The sequence below is a fragment of the Pan paniscus genome, chromosome 15 (assembly GCF_029289425.2).
Source record: "Pan paniscus chromosome 15, NHGRI_mPanPan1-v2.0_pri, whole genome shotgun sequence".
In the NCBI taxonomy this organism is placed as follows: domain Eukaryota; kingdom Metazoa; phylum Chordata; class Mammalia; order Primates; family Hominidae; genus Pan; species Pan paniscus.
Window position 1 is genome coordinate 107,819,577 of NC_073264.2, and position 23,261 is coordinate 107,842,837.

Genomic DNA, 23,261 nt, shown 5'->3' on the forward strand with positions numbered 1-23,261 from the left:
TAGCCAGGCATGGTGGTGCACACTTGTAATCCCAGCTATTCGGGAGGTTGAGGCAGTAGAATTGTTGCAACCCAGGAAGCAGAGGTTGCAGTGAGCCAAGATCCTGCCACTGCACTCCAGCCTGGGCGACAGAGTGAGACTCCATCTCAAAAACAAAAAACAAGAAACAAGAAAACAAAAAAAACGGAAAACAAAAGACAAGCACATGGTAACTTACAAGACGTGTAATTTTCTGACTCTGTCATACATTTGGGAACCTCCTTACATCTAGGCGGGTTAGATGCAGCAAATGTTTTCTTTTAAAAGGTCAGGGGAAGGTCGAGAGCGGCTTTTTCATGTGTTATGCACAGGCCTTCTAGAAAGGGCTGGTAAAGTGTGGTGGGCATGTCCAGTGGGACAAACTTGGAAGGTTCTTCTCTGTTTCTCCCCATCCATGTCAAGGTCTTGTAGAAGAACAATCACCATCCGGTGGCCGCTACCCGTTCCCCACATCGTCTTCCAGGACTCTACTAACATTTCTTGCCCTAAGGCCTTTGAACCTTGGCAGGACTGGGGGGGTCCCTTCCAACATGGACAGGAGTCATCCCAGGATTCGGAGCTTCGGGGCTGCATGGCCTGAAGAGAAGGCGGATCTAAGTCCTAGACCCCGCTTCCTGGCGACCCCACGCGTCCCCGGAACGCCCACGTCCCAGCTGCCCCCTCGCATCCCTGGACCGCCCACAACCCGCCAGCCCTCGCGCGTCCCAGACCACCTGCATCTCAGCTGCCCCCGCGCCTCTCCAGACCGCCCACGTCCCAGCCGCCCCCTGGCATCTCCGGATCGCCGACGTCCCGCCATCCCCCGCGCGTCCCCGGACCGCCCACATCCCATCAGCCCCGCGCCTCCCGGACCGCCCACTTCCCGGCAGCCCCCGCGCATCTCTGTGGCAGCTGCCCCGTGCTTCCCGCCCCGCCGCGCCCGCCCACCCAATGGCGCTGTGTCCCGCCGGTAGCTCAGCGCGGACTTCCTTTATGTTATACAGGGTTGGGCCTGGAGACCCGGAGGCCGGCGAGGTCCTGGCTGGGAGAGGCCGCCGCTGCCTTCAGGTTCCCGAGGTGAGTAGAGAGGTTCCCGCTGCTTTGAGGTCAAGGCTCCTCGGTGGCGGCCACAGCAAAGGCTCCAGTGTCCGCAGGGCAGAGGCCGGGCCTGTCTGGGGATCCCCGGCTCATCTGAGGCTCAGGGCGGAGGGTCCAGTGAACTGACCTTGCCCCGCTTCTCACCACGCGCCCAGTGTCACTGTATTCAGCCACCACTGCACAAAGGCGGCACAGCTCTGTGCCCTGAGAAGCCCCTCATTCCCTCAGTGACTCCACAGGGAACACCGGGTGGGCCCCTGGATTCACAGCCCTGTAGCACGCTGCCCAAGGGGCCCCCTTGCTCTCCCACCACCCAGAACACCGAGCCCGTTGTCAAGGCTGAACCATCCGCGGGCAGCTGGGACCAGGGAACATGGTGAAGGGCTCAAGGCACCTGGCGTGCAGATCCCAGTAGCTGGATGCGGTTCTGCTAATCACTAACAGGCTTGCAGGCTTCCCCAGGAATCCACCCATAAACTTCACAGAACACCGTGTCTGTGAACCACCCAGTATGTGCATTCAGTTTCTAACCTCACTCTGGTCCGGAATCGGCCACCTGCAGGATCCAATTAACGAGAGAGAGATCTGGTACAAAGATTATTGTATTAACCATAATGGTAAAGGGGAAGTGACCGCATTCCCATCCAAAGCAACCACTTCAATTTTGAAGGAAAGGCAGGGGTTTAAAAAAGGAAAAGTTGGTAAGAAAGGCATGCAAGATTTGGGCTGAGAACCAGGTCTGTGCGTCTTGTTCTGGCGGCTCTCTGGCATCCCAGTCCACCTGCATCTTGGGCTGGCATCGTCTCGGCAATGCCTGGGTTGTTAACTAGCAACCTTGAAGTCACCTCTGGAATTCTGCATCAGGGTCTCCCGACTTTGTCTATCTGTCTCAAAGTAGCTTCCGGAACTTCCAAAAAGGCACATAGTTCGATGCAAACATAAAGTTAGATTAATGTGAAGGGAATATTTATGGTGAAAGGGAGAAAGGTGGAGTCTATTTCAAGGCGTAAGAAAATTTATTCTGCTGTTTGCCTCAAGATTATATCTTTACACCCAAGAGAGACAGAAAAGTTTAACCTCTCTTCTGCCACCATGTATGACTGCCCTGCTTCCCCTTTTTTTTCTGCTATGATTATAAGTTTCCTGAGGCGTCCCAAGCCGTGCAGAACTGTTTGGTGTGGAGATTACTGAAGAAGGGTTTTACTTACTACTTGACAGAATTCCCCTTGGTGAAGAGGAAATGTCAGAGATCTTTAATTCATGACGAAGTTGGATTATTGGCAGTTGGCTCACTAAGGATCCCATGTCCAAGAGCAGGATTCTCCTTCCAAAGTGTGGGTGTGGACTTGAAGAGCAGCCTTTGAAAGTTGGGGCCCCTTGACTTTATAGAACCTCCTTTGATTCTTTGGAGGTTTGCAGTCTCCAGGTTGTCCGTCATCCAGGACTTTGACTGTTTGTGAGAAAGAGTGCTTCCTTTTGGGTGAAGAATTCTGTATGAATTTCCTAGAGCTGCCAAAATGAAATACTACAAACTGGGTGGCTTAAAAATGACAGGACTGTATTCTCTCACAGTTCTAGAGACTAGAAGTCCACAATCAAGTGCGAGCTGGGCTGAACTCCTTCTGAGACTCAGGAGAATTCTTCCTTGCCCTTTCCTCACTTGTGGAGGTGACTGGTAATCCCGGACATGCATTGGTTTACTGCTGCACCACTCTGATCTTTGCCTCTGCTGTCATATGGCACACTGTATGTCTCTGTCTCTGTGTCCAAATTTCCTTGTACTTAGAAAGACACCAATCTTCCCACATTGAGGGCCTGCCCTGCTCAAGTAAGACCTCATCTTCACTAATAACATCTCCAGCTACCATATTTCCAAATAAGGACGTGTTCTGAAGTGCTGGTTGTCAAGACTTTGACATATCATTTGGGTACACAGTTTAGTACATGACAAACCCTGTTACAGAGCTACCATGTCTAGTGTCTTACACATTTTGTTTGGAAGGGGAGGGTAAAAATAACAATGGACTCCTGTGTGTTCTCTGACGATAGCAATACGAATAGCTACCATGTAATGCCTACTAGTTGTTAGGTACTAAATATTAACTAATTTCATTCTTACAACAACCCTACTTTACATATGAGAAAACTGGGGTACAGGAAGTAACTGGCCCATTGTCCTCCAGTTAGCAGTGGCAGAGACAGTATACAAAGCCAGACTTCCCAGCTCCAGAGGCCGCATACTTAATACCACCCTGCCTTCTGGACAGTCAGGACAAGCAATTATGCCTATGCTAAACATACTGTGTTGACAAGTAAGGTTACACTTGAAATGTGGCTTACAGTACAAGGTATATAGATTACAGGCAATTCATGTATTCTGGTTATTTGTTGCTATTAAGTCTGAATTTAAATGTAAGTGTGAAATTTCAGGTTTCAGGGAGTATAAAAAATAATATTAAAACCTCAAAAAATAAGTTTAAAATGCATTTTGAAATTAAGCTGCCTGTATATCATTCCCCACTGTCAAATTCCATTTCGTTTCTATGGAAAACATGTGTCATAGTCATTCTGGCTACTTCTTTAGAAAGGGCATAGGTTGTATGTATTGGAAGGGAATCCATTAAACTGGAGTTGGAAATATTCTGGAGTCTCCGGAATTACAGTAGGTGTTTGTTGGAGCATTATGGTGCAAGGACCTAGGAGTTTTTGAGAAGGTCAGTATTACATTCTCACTTAAAGTGCAAGATAGCAATAAAATCCACAGCAACTGAAGATAGCAATGAACAGTATACCAGCTCTACTATATATGAAAGTCTTCCATGTGTTAGGAAGTCAACTAAACCATGCTGTCACGGGGTCCTGAGAGAGGGCATCCATCTCTAGCAGAAATATGGGTATCTAATGCTTGCATAGCTTCAGTTATATTGTGGGACTAATCTTGTATATATATGCAACATTCAGTGTTCATTAATACACTAGTGTTACCTTTGGCTGTAGTTGCAATACCTAGGGTCATATAGCTTCATAGTGTCACTTGTCAAATCTGTGAGGTTTCTTCAGTAAGAATGATGATGGCATGGTAGGTGTTGTTAAAGGGACTGGTGGTTTGCTTAGCCAGGGCCTCTACTTGCAATTCTAAATCTATGACTGCCACCTAGGGGGAAGAGCTGGCTAGTGGGCAGAACAACTAGGATGTCTGTTTATGTCAGTAGTGTCTGTCTTTCACACTTTTCCAGTTGACATAAAGAGAATGCACTTTGGACAGTTATATCCTGGGATATAAGGTCATATCCAGTTGCTTCTTTTAGTCCAGTTGTAAGGAAATTAGGGCCAGCCATGAGTGCCACAGGCTATAGCTAACCCCAGAGGTAAGAACAGGTTCCACTCTGCAGGCTGGCATTGCCTTGTCATCCCAGCCACATATTAAGGGCTCAGTTACATTGCTAAGGAGGCAACAATTCCATATCATGAGTGACAGTGTAGAGTATGCTGTGGTGTTTCTTCACACATAGCAGTGCTTGACCAATTACTTGGACTCGCACCACTGTCAGCCATCCTACCTCACTGGATATGGCATAGCCTATAGTGGGAGTGATATTAATGAAGTGTCTTCTGTTTTTATAATAGATGGAAAAGATGGCTACTCCAATGGATGGAAAATCATAAATTCTTAAGTTGGGAGCTTGTATTATGCTAGGGCAGGCCTATAGTGGAAGAAATGGGTGAACTCTTTACAGAACCAACTATGTTTTCTTTTGGAGGGAAGCCACCATCTTCCACCCATTCAGCAAAAAAGATTAGTTTTAATAAGGAGAAATAATGTACTTATAACTATAGAACTCATTAAGAATTTCATATTAACAGACGGGTATTACCTATCTGTCTTCTTGTCTCCTCTTTATCAGCAACTTCAGGTTTTCCTTAGGCTTATGTGACCAGGTAGTCTGTTCTCTGGGGTCAAATTGAGGTGGGGCAGGTTTTTTCCAACAGCGATGCACCCATGGCTTTACATTGGATAACTCAACTGAACAAAGGTGAATCATTAGCACATCGTGGGGTCCGTTCCACCTTTCAGTCAGCTGCTGATCTTGTTTTTGACTTTTCCAAGACTGTAGTGGCATCTTGTCTCTTGGATGGAAGGGGTGAAGAGGCTCACTGTGGAATAAACAGGCCTGGAAATAGCAAGCTGATGTGCAGTTAGCAAGGTCTGCACCAATCTGCACATATGATTTAACTCTGGGCTCGTTTACCAGCTCCAAAGGTGCTGTTACTGGCAAGAGGTCTGGAAGGGCCTCCTACATATAATTTCAAAGAGACTTTTCCCAAGCCCACTTCAGGGCACCATTCTGCCCCAGAACAAAGCAATAAGAAAAAATCTATCCCAACGCAGGTCAATTTCCTGCCTGAGTTTGGCTATTGTCTTCTTCAAGGTGTTGTTTATCTTTTATTTCTTTACTGCTGACTGTGGTCTCCATGATGATTGTGGTTTCCATTTGATTTGCAGTGCTTGACTTACCTTTTGAGTAAACTCTGAAATAAAAGAAAGATCTTTGTCACTGTGTATAGTGCATGGGAGTCCAAACCTGGCAACGATTTCCTTGAATTATGCCTTAGCCAGTCATGTGGCTCTTTGGGACTTGGTGAGATATGCTTCTACCCATCTTGAAACAGTGTCTACAACAATCAGGAGGAATTTATAGTTGCCACTGGCCACAGGCATGCGAGTGAATCCACTTGCCAATCTTCCAAGAGTCACAGTTCTCTGTGTTGTACCTCTCCATTGCAAAGATTTTGTTCAGTCTCAAAGATATTTTTGGCACACAAAACACACTCCCATGTGACTTTCTGAACAGTTTTCTGACCATTCTGACACATGGTCATACAAAGTCTGCAAGGGAATCTCATTTGGAGTGTGTGCCCTCATGTAAATGTTTTAAAACTATAGACCAGGGCCTCGGAGAGTAAGAATAATCCATAAGCATTAGTTTTTCAGAATAAATCTGGATCTGTTTTACCAAATCCTCAGTCGCAGGCATGCTTCTTGTCTATTTAGTATAATGGAGTTTGAACTATGGAAACTCCAGATGCGGAATCAAAGCTCATAGCAGGTGTGCATCCTGCACTGCTCACTTCTCAGCCTTTTCTGCAGTCTGATTTCCTTTAGGTGCCAATGAGTCATCTTTTGGGTGCTCAGGGCAATGCATAATGGAGGATGAGAAGGATGAGAACACACCTCTAGTAGTTTAACACCATTTCTATTGGGTGTTTAATGTCCTTATTTCCTGATGAGACAAGGCCTCTTTCTTTCCAGATGGCCCCATGAGCATGCACCACCATGAAAGTGTACTTAGTATAGGTGTCAATGTTTACTCAACTTGGTGAGGGTGATTAGCTCAGGTTTTGGACCAGAGGTACTGGCAGAAAGGGCACAGGCTTCTATTATCCAGTCAATAGTTATGATCGCACAACTGGCTCAGCATTTTTCCTCCTCCATGAAACAGCTCCCATCAGTTTAAATTTCCCAATCTGGAGCACTTATTGGCTGGGCTTCCAGGTCTGGGCTGCTGAAGTTGACTGCATCAAAAAATTTCAAACAGTCATGCACTAAATCAAAATCAAGTGCTGTAGCTGGGAGCAGAAATTTAAAATTACCTTTATTTTTCCTCTATCACCTCCCCAACATGAATCCATCAGAAGATACATCATTCATTATTTCAAAATATATTCTACATTTATATATCCAAAGAAATGTTACTGTGGAAATATTTCATCAGATCTTCATCATGAGACTCTGTGAGGGCAGAGACTTGGCCTCACCTCCCGTTAGCTTCACTCCCACACTGGAGAGCTTGCAGTCCTGAGCCTGCAAAAGCTGAGCTGCATGGCCAGCGTGCCTTGAGTGAAGGAGTGGATGTGTGTTCCCCTCCACATGAGGTATGTGAGCCTGAGGGTCTGGGAATTAATATATTCCTTAAAAAATACATCCTATCTTGTATATGGTGGGTTCAGGCTTTCTGTTTGTTGATCTCGATTCCCCTGAGTGATCCCCATCTTTCCAACTTTGTGGAAGACAAAAGTGAAATAACTATTGGGACAATTCTTCTCTACAGACAGTGGAGACTCTGAGAACATCCAGAAATATCCACAGGACTGGAGAGGCTGTGGGCTTTCAACCACCACGAGGGGCTGTTTGCATATGATTCTTCTAAAATTGACATCAGTGAAATGCCTTGAAGATAATAAAGTGTTGAAGAAATAAACAAAATCAGAATATATGGGATCAGTTAGAAAGCTCTTATTTAAGGTGAGTTTATGAAATGAGGATGATTGCACTTGTAAATTCTTAGAATTCTTAGAGTGATTATGTAGATTACAGTTATTCCAGTACCTGGCCCTTGGTAAGTTTCGCTTTCACACTTATGATCTTATTCCTCCAAAATGAAAGGTACATCTGTTTCCATAGTTTAAAAATATGTCTGTGTCTGCCTGGCTTGTCAGAGGTTTACAAGGCATGGAGATTAAAAGCCCTTCCCTGGGGAGGAGCCCTGACCCCCACCTCCTTTGCCTGACCCGGTTCAGTGGTTCCTAAGTACACCCTGGTGACCTGATCCTTCCCCTGTGGTCCCAAGAACCCCTGCAGGGCAGGTTTGTGTCTGAGTCCACTCTGGATTCGAGTCACAGTGCCTTGAGCACAGTAATACACGCCTGCATCCCCAGCCATCACACTTCTCAGCTGTAAGTTTTCTTGTTTTTTACTATGTGTTTCTGGAGATGCTAGCTCTGCCCTGAAGGTTGGGGCTTAGTGTTTCCCTTAACCCATATCACACCAACACACTGAAGACCTTTTGATGGGAGATGGTGGATCCAGGAAACAGAATGTTCAGAAATTGAATGTGCATAGGTGGCACGGGTGAGGCTGAGCATGACCAAGGGGACCACTGCTTCTTCCTCCCATTGCACAAGGTGGTCCTCACCGTGAACCCCTGAGAATAGAGAACATCTGTGAGTCACAGACACATTTGTCTCATCCCGTGTCTCCCCACGTATGAAACCATGAGTAACTCACCACTGAGGGCAGCCAGCAGGCAGAGAAGGAGTAGCGGAGGGGCCATGTATCTATGGATGTGGAGAGTGCTGCTAGAGACCCCAGCTCAGAGCCAGCACACAGCATAACACTCACAGCCCTGCCTCTATTCGTTCTTGAACCCGGGACTTATTTGCATGGACAGAGCCCCAGGGGCATAGGGTGAAGGGGTAATGTGAGGGGGAGCTCACTGCCCCTGAGCTCTCCTCAGACAGGGTCATAGAATGGGGTCTTGTCTTGTAGAACAGTGGGGAATCTCTGGGTTCCAGGAAAATGAAAACTTAAATATATCTCAGGACTCTGGAGCTCCCTTTAGGAGTCTCTGTTTCTGTCTTCTTGCTAAATATTCTCAGCAAGATCAGCTGAAATTCGTCATTAGGAGAGGGAGTTCTTAGTATTCTTTGGCTGGAAAGAAGGCTCTTCTCCCATGACCAACTAAATAAGCAACCAATATAATCTAATATAAATTATCAATGTCACATGAGTCAACATAGACTTCTTTCTTTATTTTTTTCTTTTAAGCATATTGTTCAACATTTGTTCTATTTTAAAATCTTCAAGAGACGTTCATATGAAAATATAGCTTAAATATGGCCTCATTGGTGCAGATGATAAAGCATGGAAACTTTGCTTTTTCAGAAACATGGAGGAAATGAGAGCAAGCAATGAAGTAATGTTACAAAATGACATATTTGAGTAGTTCATACTGGTGGAATTTTCCTGGCACTCTCATGAGTTGAAACATAATCATTAAAGACTCTGGCACTTGAAACCGTGATGACAGCTGCATTTCTTGCAGTCAAGGGAACTCGGAGTGTTTTAGCTTATGGGTTCTGTGGAAGCCAGGCCACTTGTCTTCCTTGCTTCAGCCCCCTTCGCACAGGAGGTGATGAATCTCTTCCCTCACTGGAGGGAATCTCTTCCCCCCTGGAGCCACAGTATACAAAGAAGCTGCACACAAAGCTCCTAAAGAGAGCTCCACAGGCCTGAGACATATTAAATTGTCATCTTCCTGGAACCAAGAGATTCCCTCCATTATGAAAATATTGCACAGCCTTATTATGCAACACACTCTGTTTTGCTCTGTGTGAGTTCCACTCCCACTGTCACAGCTCTGTCAGCAGACCCTGAGTCCTGGGCATCAATTTCAAATCTTCATGGAGAGCCAATGCTGTGGTAAGGGTGTCCTTTAGTCTGTGATATTCACGAGTGAGGGACAGAGCTGGACATTTTAGTGAATCTCAGAGCTGCAGGGAAAGTACTGTCTTCAGCTACTCTTCTCTGGTTAGACTTGGGACTATTCTATAATTTCCTTACTGGATTAATAATCGGTACCTGTTGAATCCTGTGTCCACTGTTCAATATAACCCGGTAGGGTGGAACAATCAGAAAATCATCTGCTTTATGCCTGCATCCTCTCTTGGCTAAGATTTCAATAGGTCCAGTTGTGCACATTAGGTAGAATTGTCATGTCTGAAGAAGTTAGTATCATTCTTGTTTTGTAGTTTATTCTGTAAGGGTTTCTAATTACAGCACTGCATAACCAATGACCATAATCAAGAAGAAGACATTCAGCATGAGACTCCACAGAAGGTGTTAGTCTCATAGAGAAGTAGACCTCCATTGAGAAGCTCAGATGTAGGAACGAGCCCCACAGGGCCGGTGGGTTTTTCTCCCTGTGTGCGGAGACGAGAGATTGTAGAAATAAAGACACAAGACAAAGAGATAAAAGAAAAGACAGCTGGGCCCAGGGGACCACTACCACCAAGACATGGAGACCGGTAGTGGCCCCGAATGTCTGGCTGCACTGATATTTATTGGACACAAAGCAAAAGGGGCAGGGTAAAGAGTGTGAGTCATCTCCAATGATAGGTAAGGTCAAGTGGGTCACGTGTCCACTGGACAGGGGGCCCTTCCCTGCCTGACAGCTGAGGCAGAGAGAGAGAGAGAGGGAGAGAGACAGACAGCTTACGCCATTATTTCTGCATATCAGAGACTTTTAGTACTGTCACTAATTTTGCTACTGTTATCTAAAACGCAGAGCCAGGTATACAGGATGGAACATGATAGCAGACTAGGAGAGTGACCACTGAAGCACAGCATCAGAGGGAGATGATTAGGCCTCCAGATAACTCGGGCGGGCCTGACTGATGCCCTACACAAGAGGTGGAGGAGGAGAGTCTTCTCTAAACTCCCCTGGGGAAAGGGAGACTCCCTTTCCTGGTCTGCTAAGTAGCGGGTGTTTTTCCTTGACACTGACGCTACCGCTAGACCACGGTCTGCTTGGCAACGGGCATCTTCCCAGAAGCTGGCGTTACCGCTAGACCAAGGAGCCCTCTGGTGGCCCTGTCCGGGCATAACAGAAGGCTCGCAGTCTTGTCTTCTGGTCACTTCTCACCATGTCCCTTCCACTCCTATCTCTGTATGGCTTGGTTTTTCCTAGGTTATGATTATAGAGCGAGGATTATTAATAACATTGGGATAAAGAGTGATTGCTATAAACTAATGATTAATGATATTCATATATAATCATATCTATGATCTATATCTAGTATAACTATTCTTATTTTATATATTTTATTATACTGGAACAGCTTGTGCCCTCGGTCTCTTACCTCAGCACCTAGGTGGCTTGCCACCCACACTCAGAGACCTTTCTCCCTGGGTAAGGTGTGCAGTCCACCAGGGTGCAGACATGCTCTAAATCCATAGGCACCTGATGTGTCCTAGAAGTAAGGAGCATAGGTATGAGCAACCCTACCCCATCCTCTGTAGCTGACATCATTCCCAGTGATCACTTGACAAGTTTGTGGTGCTGCCCAGTTCATTGATGCTTCTCATGTAGGAGACTAGCAGGCCAGGGAAGAGCCACCATCTTGGCAAAAACAGCTGAACCTGTCATTAGGTAAGGGATGTTTTTCCATAATAGAAGACATAAATTTAACTATCATTAAGTCCTCTAGGTTGTCATTTGAAACTGCCCAATATTGATAGCATATGGACAAATGAAAACCTCAATAAATAATTAGCTGAATGATGTTTAATGTATTGTAGTGTGACCTACTGATGCTGAGCTACACAGCAGTTGTGCTGAAATGAGGGTGGGTAGACGTCCTCCTCCACATGGTGTAGGTGAGCCTGAGGGTCTAGCGACCAACATGTACCTGGAGAAGATGCCCATGGGCAGCAGAACTTGTTATAGTGGGTTTGCTGAAAGTGTCTATTTTGGTCCCCTCTATTATGTCCCCACAAAGCATGTTCTGGCTTTCTGACCTTCAAGAGGGCAAAAAGCAGTGAAGGGCTGAGAGAATTCTTTCTGTCTCTTGAACCTGAACATACTGAGAAGCCTAGAGAGAGCTCGGAGCTCCTGGAGACACTTATGGGATTTTCCCACCCAGGAAGACTCTTTGCACATTATCTCTCTAGATAAACACTCATGTAACACTTTAGTAAAGATAAAACGATAGAAGAAATTGTCAAATAACTTCAATTCAGAATATTAAAGTTTATTTAGAAAGTCAGCAGCATGCAGTTTTATTATTGTAGTTTCATAGCATATTTGCAGTTCAGGTACTAGGAAACCTCCCCCCAGCTTTGATGTTTGTATTCAAGGTTACTTTGGCCATCTGGGGTCTTTTGTGATTCAATTTTATCATTTAAAAAATAGTTTGTTGAAAATGTCATTTGTATAGAAATTGCTTTGGATCTGTAGATTGCTTTGGGTAGACATGTTAACAGTATTATTATCTTCAATCTGTGCATATGGAATAGTTTCCCATATATTTGCATATAGATTTATTTATTTCATCAATGTCATATAGTCTTCAATGCACAGATTTTCACTTATTTGACCAACATTTTTTCTAAGTGATTTTTAGAAATAGATATTGGTCTTGCTGTGTTGCCCAGGCTGGTCTCAAACTCCTAGCCTCAAGTGATTCTCCCCTACCTCCCAAAGTACAAGAATTACAGGTGTAAACTACTGTGCATGGCCACTAAGTAAGTTATTTAATATTATTGTAAATGCAACTGACATTGTCTTATGATTTTTAAATAGTTAATTGTTAGTTTTTAGTAACACTACTGAGTTTTCCATATAAATTTTGTATACTGCAATGTTACTAAATTTGTTTGTTAGTTTTCAGTGGCTGTTTTTTCAGAATTTTTAATTTTTTTTGGAATTTATAAAGTTATATTGTCTGTAAACAGAAACAATTTAACTTATTCCCCTCAATTTGTATGCCTTTTACTATTTTTTTCTTTCTCAAATTTCTATGGTTAAAACTATCATCAATATGGTGATTAGAAGTATTAAGACTGGGCATTCTTTTCTTATTCCTTATCTTAGAAGAAAAGCTTTCCATTGTTCTCAGCAGGAAGGTTTATGTCTGGACTCACACTGACTTCCTCTCACTGTTTGTCTTGCACAGTAATACAAACCATGTCCTCAGATGTCACAGAGCTCAGGTATAGTCAAAATTGTTTCTTGGATGAATCTGTGGAGAAGGAGAGTTGGCTCTGCAGAGATGGATCATTGTGTGTGTCACCCTTGCAATGTGCTCCTGACAGCCCATGGAAGCGGGCTAGTGGTCACACAGAAGCATGTTGTTTAATTTTCATATATTTGCATTGTTTCAAATATTCCATCCTCTAGGGTTTCTAGTTTATTTCATTGTGTTTGGAAATGATACTTGATATGGCTTTGATATTTTTATAATTTCGAGACTTTTTTGTGTCCAAATATATATTAAATTCTGGAGGATGTTCATTGTGCTGTTAAAAAGAATGTGCAATCTGCTGCTGTTTGGCGAAGTGTTCTGTAAGTGTCTGTTGAGTCCGTTCAGTCTGTGGTGCAATTATTGTTTTTGAGATACAGTCTCGCTCTGTTGCCCAGGAGGGCGTGCATGGGTGCCATCAGGGCTCTATGGAGCCTCTATCTCCCTGGGTTCTGGTGATTTTCCCACCTCAGCCTCCTGGGTAGCTGGATCTTTAGGCGCATGCTACCACACTGGCTGTTTTTTATTTTTTATTTATTTATTTTTTTGTAGAGACAGGGTTTTGCCATGCTACCCAGGCTAGTCTCAAACTCCTGAGCTCTCTACCAATCCACCTGCCTTAGCCTCCCAAAGTGCTGGAATTACAGATATGAGTTATTGTGCCTGGCCTCTGGTGCAATTTTAATCTGAAATTTTCTGTTCATTTTCTCTTTGGATAAACTGTGCAATGCTTTCAGTGAGGGATTGAAGTCGCCGGCAATTATTGTATTGGTGTCTATCTCTCCTTTTAGATCTGATAACATTTGCTCTGCCTACCTGGGTACTGTATCGTTGGGTATATATCTTTAAAATTCTTATGCCTTCTTCCTGGGTTGAACTCTGTATTTATACATAGTGTCCTTCTTTGTCTGTCTTTACAGCTTTTAACTTAAAGTCTGGTTTATCCACTATAAGTATAGCTACTCCAGGTGAAGTTAGTTTTTATTTGCATTACATAACTTTGTCCATACCTTCATATTCAACATAAGTGCATCATTACAATTGGAGTGAGTTTTTTGTAGGTAACTGATATAGTTTGAATGCTTGTTCACTTCAGATCTCATGTTGCAATGTTACCTCCGGTGTTGGAGGTAGGACCTAGAGGGAGGTTTTTGGGTCATGAGCACGGATCTCTCATAAAAGCCTTGATGCCCTTCCCATGGTAATGAGTGTGTTCTCATTCTATTCGTTCACATGATACCTGGCTGTTTAAGGAGCATGGCACCCACCCAACAACCTTAATTTTCTGCCTTTTCTTCTCTTCTCTCGCCATTGACGTACGTGCTCCTTTTTCACCTTCTGCCACAATTGAAAACTTCCTGAGGCCATCGACAGAAGCAGATGCCAGCACTATGCTTCTTGTACAGCCTGCAGAACTGCCAGCCAAATATACCTTTATTTTACTTTACATAATTTTATTTTTATTTCCATAGGCTTGGGGGAAGAGGTAGGGTTTGGTTACATGAGTAATTTCTTTGGTGATGATTTATGAGATTTTGGCGCACCCATCACCCGAACAGTATACACTGTACCCAATTTGTAGTCTTTTATCCCTCAGCCCCCCTCATCTATTCCAAGTCCCCAAAGTCTATTGTATCATTCTTATGCCTTTGCATCCTCATAGCTTATTTCCCACGTATGAGTGAGAACATACAATGTTTAGTTTCCCACTTCTGAGTTACTTCACTTAGAATAACGGTCTCCAATTCCATCCAGGTTGCTGTGACTGTCATTATTTTGTTCCTTTTTATGGCTTAATAATATTCCATGGTAAATATATATATATATATATATATATACACACACACACATATATATACGTGTATATATATACATATATACACATATACACATGTATATATGTACATATATAAAAAATATGTGTATATATAAAATATAAAATTATATATATATAAAATGGTGTGCGTGCACGCGTGTGTGTGTGTGTGTGTGTGTGTATCACAATTTCTTTATCCACCCATTGACTGATGGGCATTTGGGCTGGTTCCATATTATTGCAATTGCGAATTGTGCTGCTGTGAACATGCATGTGCATGTGCAAGTATCTTTTTTGTACGGTGACTTCCTCTGGGTAGATCCCAGTAATGGGACTGCTGGATGAAATATTTGTTCTACTTTTTTTCTTTAAGGAATCTCCACACTGTTTTCCATGGTGGTTGTATTAGTTTACATTCCCGCCAGTGTTCCCTTTTTGCTGCATCATCACCAACATCTATTTTTTTATTTTTTGATTATGACTATTCTTGCAGGAGTAATGTGGTATTGATTTGCATTTGCATTGTGGTTTTGATTTGCATTTCCCTGATCATTAGTGATGTTGAGCATTTTTTTCATGTTTATTGGCCCTTTGTATATCTTATTTTGAGGATGGTCTGTTTATGTCGTTAGCTTATTGTTTTATGGAATTGTTTTTTGTTGTTGTTTTTGTTGTTGTGGCTAATTTGTTTGAGTTCCTTGTAGATTCTAGATATTAGTCCTTTGTCGGATGTATAGATTGTGAAGATTTTCTCCCACTCTATAGATTGTCTGTTTACACTGCTGATTGTTTATTTCGCTGTGCAGAAACTTTTTAGTTTAATCAAGTCCTACCTATTTATCATTGTTTTTGTTGCACTTGCTTTTGGTTCTTGGTTATGAAGACTTTGCTTAAGCCAATATTGAGAAGAGTTTTTCAGATGTTATCTTCTAGAATTTTTATGTTTTCATCTCTTAGATTTAAGTCCTTAATCCATCTCAAGTTGATTTTTGTATAAGGTGAGAGATGAGGATATAGCTTCGTTCTTCTACATATGCTTGCCAATTATGCCAGCACCATTTGTTGAATATGGTCTCCATACCCCACCTTATGTTTTTGTTTGCATTGTTAAAGATTCATTGGTATAATATTTGGCATTATTTCTGGGTTCTCTATTCTTTTCCACTGATCCATGTGCTTATTTTTATACCAGTACCATGCTGTTTTGGTGACTGTGGCCCTATAGTATAGTTTGAATTCAGGTAATGTGATGCCTCTGGATTTGTTCTTTTTGCTTAGTCTTGCTTTGGCTATCCAAGTCTTTTTTGGTTCCATATGAATTCTAGTTCTGTGAAGAATGATGGTGATATTTTGATGGGAATTGCATTGAATTTGTAGACTGTTTTTGTTTTTAAAGTAAATTGTCCAGATTCAGGTACTTCTTTATAACAATGCAAAATGGGCTTAACATAGCAGCCTATAGTTGGCACTTTTATTTGTTTGTTTCTTTTTTTCTTTTCTTTTCTCTTCAACTCAGTCTATGTATTTTAAATGTAAAATTTAATCCACTTACTTTCAAGCTAATAATAAATAGAAGAGGTCTTACTTCTTTCACTTTCATTGATTCTTTTCTCATTGTTTTGTGTATCTCTTGTTTCTTATTCTTAACCTATTGATTATTTTTGTAGTTTTGTAATTTTTGTAGTGATAAGATTTGATTCATTTATTTTCTTTTTTGTGTATTGGCTTTACTAGTGGGTTTTATGGTTTTTTAAAAATTTTTTCATAATTGTGGCTATTATGTTTTCTCTTCCAGATGTAAGAATCTTGAGCATTTCTTGTAAGGCCAGCCTGGAGGTGATGGATTTCCTGTTCATGTTAGTCCGATAAACATTATATATTTGTTAGTTTGTGAATAATAATGTTTCTAGGTATTATATTATTGGCTGGATACTTTTTTATTTTAATATTTTGAATATACTATCCTACTCTATCATGCTCTGTCTTTGTCTTTTGATAATTTGAGGAAAGCATTCTTCATAGAGGATCTGTTTAGTTTCAATCTGTTTGGAATATTTGAGTTTCCTGGATCTGAATAACCATCTATCTCCCATGATATGGGACGTTTTCTGCTCTTGTTTTATTAAATATGTTTCCTACATCATTTTCATTTTTTTCCCTCTGGAATTTTCCCCTGGATTTTCCATAACTCAAAAACTTGTTTTCAAATTGTGTTTTGAAAACTATAGGGTTTCTATGTTTTTAAAATTGTATCTTCCTTCCTTCCTTCCTTCCTTCTCTCTTTCATTCTCTTTTTTTTTCTTTTTGGTCTGCTGGAATTATTTTGAAAGACTTGTCTTCAAGCTCAGAAATTCTTATTTTTGCTTGTTATTTTCTGTTATTGAATCTGTAAATTGCATTTTTATTTTATTCATTAAATTCTTCAGCTGTATGCTTTTTGCTTTATTATTTTGTATGATATGTAACTCTTTGTTGAATTTCTCTAGTCTCAGCTGTTTATTCATTTCTGTGGTTATTTCATGTGGGGTTGAAGAGTGTCAGGCACATTTAGTCAGCTGTCCTGCTAATTTTTTTTTTTTACTTTTACTTAAATTTTTATAGCTAACCTGGATATTACAATTGGTAATTCAGATTTATAACAGAGTAGTTTAAATTATGATTGCCTTAGTTCAATAGTGCATATAACTCTGCTTCTCTACAGCTCTATCCATTTTCACTTATTGTGTTGTTACATATTCATACTTTATAAATTATATGCACATTATTCAAATTTATAATGAATTTTATAACCATAAATTATAGGCACATTATTCAAATTTGTCATTACTATTATATCCTTTTTTTTAAAAAAAGGAATAGAACATGAGACTCAAGGCAAAAATAAAACAATATTGGTTTTCATTACACAAATGTGATTACTGGGATACTTTTCTTGTTGTTGTTGTTCTTTTAGGTGTAAGATTTTTAAATATTCTCCACTCTCTTTTCATTTCAGCCTGCAGGACTCTATTTAGTATTTCTCATTAGGAATTTGTGGTTTTGATGGACTCCATAGCTTTTGTTTATTTCTATTATCTTGATTTCTCCTTCACTTTTGAAGGCGTTCTTGCTAGTATGGAATTTTTGATTGATAGTGTATTTTAGCACTTTTGATATGCCACTCCAGTGAGCTTTGGCCTTCCTGATTTTTGGTGAGAAATCAGTTGTTAATCTTATTGAGGATTTATCCTAAACAACAAACTATTCCTTAGATTCTAAGGGCTCAAACATACCTGGTATTTTCAGACAAATGATATTGAGGTCAAGAGACAAGTCTCTCAAAGCATACATAACAACACTCCACATGCACATAAACATGCTCACAGACTCACACACACCCTCAACACCTTCATATGTAGAGTCACAGGTAATGACTCACCCAAACAAACTCACATAGGGGCACACAATCACTAAGTAATACAAGTAACACAGTCACACTCAAATAGCTCTGCACACACTAGCATTCAAACAATTACATTTACAAAAGTTTTATACTTACACACCCTCAAAAAATTCATGTTCATGTAAATTAACAGGCTCAAATACTGAAGGACCCAGACACACACATTCAATATAACATACCCTTTTACAAACTAACTCACAGACACAGGCATGCACATTCTCCCACACACTCCCTCAAAGACACAGTCTAATGATCAGAAACTAAATTACTCATTTTAAAATAAAACAAAGACACACAAACTCACACACAGAAACATAGACACTCACAAACACACAGACACAGTTATAGGAATCCTCCCACTTACACACAATGATCCACATACACACAGAATCATAGTAAGTCTATTCCGTGATCCCAAGATTGAGACAGTAGCCATCCCCAGTCTCCATGGACATCACACTGTGGTAGAGGCTTAGTCTACCTTCTAGATTCTTCTCAGAGATGGCCAGGGCTCCAGAGTTCAGGTTCTCACATATTGTATAACTTTTGGGTTAAACCACACCTAAAACACTGAGTGGATGTTGTCTTTCATCACTTGATTATCATCAGCATTTCAACTGATGCAATTTTTTACCTCATTTTGAAGGAAATAAAATAAATTCATAGAGTCTCCCTAGGCTAGATTGATGTATCTCTGTTTCTCCTGGTAGCTTCAAATATGGTACCTTCAAAAATATGACAGTATTCACTAAATACTGCACCTCTTACAACACTTTATTGGTCAGCTGGTCCAACAGCAAGGGAACCCCAGTAGAACAATCATTTTATGGGTCTAATTCTGTACCCACTGTGAACACATACCTTCTTATGTACCAGGACCTCCACTCCATCACAACATATTGTTATGGAGATGGAAAGAAACATTCTCCAAATTTTCATCATAGATTTGCCAAGAAAACCTGATATTTCTGTCCATTGGTTTCCAGACCCAGGTGTTGTAGCTCCTGGCCACAAGGCACTATAATACTCTCTGTTAATGGGCATTTGCAGCTTCCTGGAGGATGGTATTGTCTCTAAAAATGGAATTTCTTTAGAGATTATATTTTCTACTATAAAACAGTGGCAGAAAACATCTGGTATAAATCTCACATTAGACTGTGGAGACTAAAGTCAATCATTTCATTGTTTTAGTGGTGTCTCTGTTTTGGGGCAAATGTGAAAGAGGAATGTCTGCTGGATCCCTGGTCGTATTCCATAATCACATCTCCTCTCCCTCAACAACAGCTGCATTCTTTCATGTTGAACACATTCTGTAGTAACTCATGCTAGGAAATAAAATATTCAGCAACTTGGACTGTGGCACTAGTAGCTTGTCTGTGATAAAAAAACACATGTAGAGACAGCAGTCAATCCTTCTAAGGATAAATGACTACCTATCAAGTTTAGGCTTTATATATATTATTCAAATTGTCTCCATATCACTGGTAGGTAACTTTACAGGGTGTCATTATTTTCTTAGACAAATGTGATATCTATGACTGTCAGCTCAGGCTCAGTGAGAGATGCTAGGTCAGTCTTGAGGGAGGAATCTGTGTTCAGTCTTCATTGCACATGTTAGGGAAAGCTCTGATATAAAGAGAGAGGACCCTGTAACTTGAGTAGAAGTAATGATTAACGTGCAGAAGATATTGTACTATGAGTTCTCCATACTCTCTGACACAGCATAATAGATTTTCCTTGCTTTCAGCTGCTGGCTTCTTTATTTTAAATATTAATTTATTTACTTTTATTTTATTTTACATTCATTTTATCCTGTTTCCTGAATATTTAATTAAGTACCTATAAATTTTAACAATTAATCATTTGTAGAAATAACATAAAATGGGTATGATGAAGATGCCAAGTAGAGATGCCAGAAAATAAAACAAATAAATAAACAACTTGTGTAAGTTTAGAGTGGTGCATGAGGACAGAAACTCTGAGGTATTTGTGCTGAATTATATATGAGGAAGTTCAATTATATTTAACATCCAGAATGTGGGTCATTTCAGTGAAAAAAAAATTGTAGAGTGGGCTGCATTGATCAGAAATTAGAAAGGAATAAAGTCACAAAGTTGCAAGACCAGGAGACATTCAGTGTATTCATCCTTTTCCATTTTGCTAGGAAGAGAAAATGGATGGGCTATACCTTCGTGGGAAATGAGACAAGCCGTTTTTAAGATGACTCTCGAGGGAAGTTGCCAATACAATCACTGAGGCGATGCCCTGACACAGGATGGTAGAGGGACTTGGTCCTGTGGTGGTTGCTGTCAGCGACACACGATGCTTAACCCTAGTGGGTGCCTTTGCCACTATTTTGTCCATGAGAGACATTAAGCTACGATGTGCTACGTGCTGGTGAGTTCCTTAACCTCAGATGAAGAGAGGAACATGACAACACAGAAGATGAGTGTGATGTTTAATACTGAGTGTCAGCTTGATTGCACTGAAAGATGCAAAGAATTGTTCCTGAGTGTGTCTGTGAGGGTGTTGCCAAAGAAGATTAACATTTGAGTCAGTAGACTGGGTGAGGCAGACCCAACCTCAACCTCCCTGGGCACCATCTAATCAGCTGCCAGCATGGCTAGAATGAAGCAAGTAGGAGAAATTGGAAAGACTAGACTTGCTGAGTCTTCCAGCCTCCATCTTTCTCCCATGCTGGATGCTTCCTGCCCTCGAATGTCAGACTCCAAGTTCTTCAGCTTTTTCACTCTTGGACTTAAGCCAGCGGTTTGCCAGGGGCTCTCCAGCCTTTGGCGACAGACCGAAGGCTGCACCGTCGTCTTCCTGACTTTCGAGGTTTTGGGACTTGGACTGGCTTCCTTGCTCCTCAGCTTGCAGACGGCCTATCATGAGACTTCATCTTGTGATCGTGTGAGTCAGTCCTCCTTAAAAACTTCCCGTCAAATACAGACCTCTATCCTGTTAGTTCTCCCTCTAGATAATCCTGACTAATACAATGAGAAAAGTGAAGACCTCACTACATCAACCACATTTCACTGATGAGAACTCGTCCCATGGAGAGCAGCAGGTGTGCAGGAAATAAAGAGGGGTTGGGGGATACTGTCCATAAAAGAAGAGACGCAACCTAACTGAACTCCCCAGGAGAGGAGGGTGTAGATATTTGTTCACAGCTAATGATGGCTTATGTCAGGACCTCCACAAGGCTTCAGAAATAGTTTGTATTAACAAATCTAATAATTTGTATAGTTTTTTTTCCATATCTTATTTTTCCTCCCTGGGCAGCACCACAGAATGATGTTTTCAGAATCTCCCTCATCTTCTGTGAGTTCCTGGTAGAGTTCCTGGAAGAAAAGCCTGCATGGGGAAGTGAGCCCTCCTCATGTGCAGCCCCTGAGGCTGTCATGTCACCTCACGTTTCTGAGTTATGTCATCAACATTTCTGAGTTAAACTTCCTGAAACATATGGCATTTGGCAGTGTCTTCCCTATTCAAAAAATGCTTAAATTCTGTTTATCCCTGCAGACACCTGTCTCTTTCTGGAATACAGTTTGGTTTTGAGTGTGTAGTAATTGATACCTTATAGAAGGTTTGTGTGCATCTTGTCATCTTCCAGAGTGCACCTGCCATGCAGTTGACTCCAACAAGCGAGCAGGTTGACTCGCTCAGCTGGAAGAGGACAGGCATTTCTATAGCCAGCAACCCCAGTGGGGCTGTCACCCTCCAAGACTAATTGGGCTCATGCCTCTGGCTAATGTGCAGCCAGCAAGGGAGGGGGACCAGCGCCCACACAGGAGAGGGTTTCTTCTATTCCCTCCCACTTTGGAAGGAAGTTGGTTGGTTGTGCCTGGAACTCATGCATGAGTTTTCATTTTCTGTACAAAGGGCCTCATCCAGAAACACCCTCAAAAGCTTACAGTGAATCTAAAGGAATTATAGAAAATCCTACATGATGTGCCTCATGACCAAGGTCTCCACTTCTCATTAAAGGACATTCCTTATGGGATTCACTAGAACTTGCTTTCTTTCCATAGATATGGATCTGCCTCTAACAATTTAGGAAGCTTACCCTCTGGGAAGGGATAGTAAATCAGGAGTCACAGAATCTATAAGAAAATATGCATTTTATGAATCCTCTAAAAAACTCCTAATAGGAATAGCCCCACCCACTTTTCCTCTAACTGGCTTCATTCCCAGGAACCCACTCGAAGAACCTGTGGTGCTTCAAGATAATTTGGGCTTGGTATGCCAAGGGACTGCCGGAAGAGGAAAGAACCAATCCATCCATGTAAGTTCATCCATTGTAACTTATGATGACTCTGGGGCAGGATGGTGACAGTGGGGAAGGCTGTGCATGTGTGAAGCAGGGGCACATAGGAAATCTCTGCACCTTCTATTCAATTTTGCTGTGGTCTTAAAACTACTTTTTAATACATTTTATGTAAGAGAGGTGGCAGAGACAAATTGGAATATATTTTGGCCAGTTTTTAGGAATCATATTCAGCGTTAGCCATGTTATCAAGCAATCTTGCTCCAAATTATTTATCTATCTGATTTTAGAACTTAGGTCTGCACAAAGCCTATGTGGGGAACTTTGCATCAGCTTGACTGATTTCTGCTTTTACCTCTCTGTGAATTTTGCATATAGGGTGACAGTTATTAGAAATATTTCCTGTATAGAGTGCATACATATTTCTATTACTCATATTCCTCAATTGCTTAGCCTATTTTCTGAACAACTTTAAACACTGTAAGCCCTGTAACCTCCTCATTCAGTGAAGCTGCCTCCTCCCTGGGGTTTCTGACGGTCTCAGGATGTGGGTTCTCACACTGTGTCTCTCGCACAGTAATACACGGCTGAGTCCTCAGATCTCAGGCTGCGCAGCTCCATGTAGGCTGTGCTCATAGACCTGTCCCTGGTAATGGTGACTCTGTCCTGGAATTTCTGTGCGTAGTTGGTGTTACCATTGTAAGGTGTGATCCATCCCATCCACTCAAGCGCTTGTCCAGGGGCCTGTCGCACCCAGTGCAGGTAGCGGTAGGTGAAGGTGTATCCGGAAGCCTTGCAGGAAACCTTCACTGAGGACCCAGGCTTCTTCACCTCAGCCCCAGACTGCACCAGCTGCATCTGGGAGTAGGCATCTGTGGAGGGGACACAGGAGTGGATAAAAGCCACCTTGACTGGACTCAATCCCCTCCTCATCACTGGGACTTGGGAGCCCCTTACCTGTGGCTGCTGCCACCAAGAAGAGGATTCTCCAGGTCCAGTCCATGGGGAGGAGCTGTGCTTTCAGGGGATTCTCTAGA

General features: G+C 41.9%; 1 gene segment (V, D, J or C); it reads right to left on the reverse strand.

Moving 5' to 3' along the window:
* Positions 1-14,676: 14,676 nt before the first annotated feature.
* On the reverse strand, positions 14,677-23,227 carry LOC100969493 (immunoglobulin heavy variable 1-45-like). The segment is given in 3 exon segments: positions 14,677-15,731; positions 22,784-23,096; positions 23,182-23,227. Coding segments are annotated over 3 exon segments (471 nt in total).
* Between the last annotated feature and the right edge of the window lie 34 nt (positions 23,228-23,261).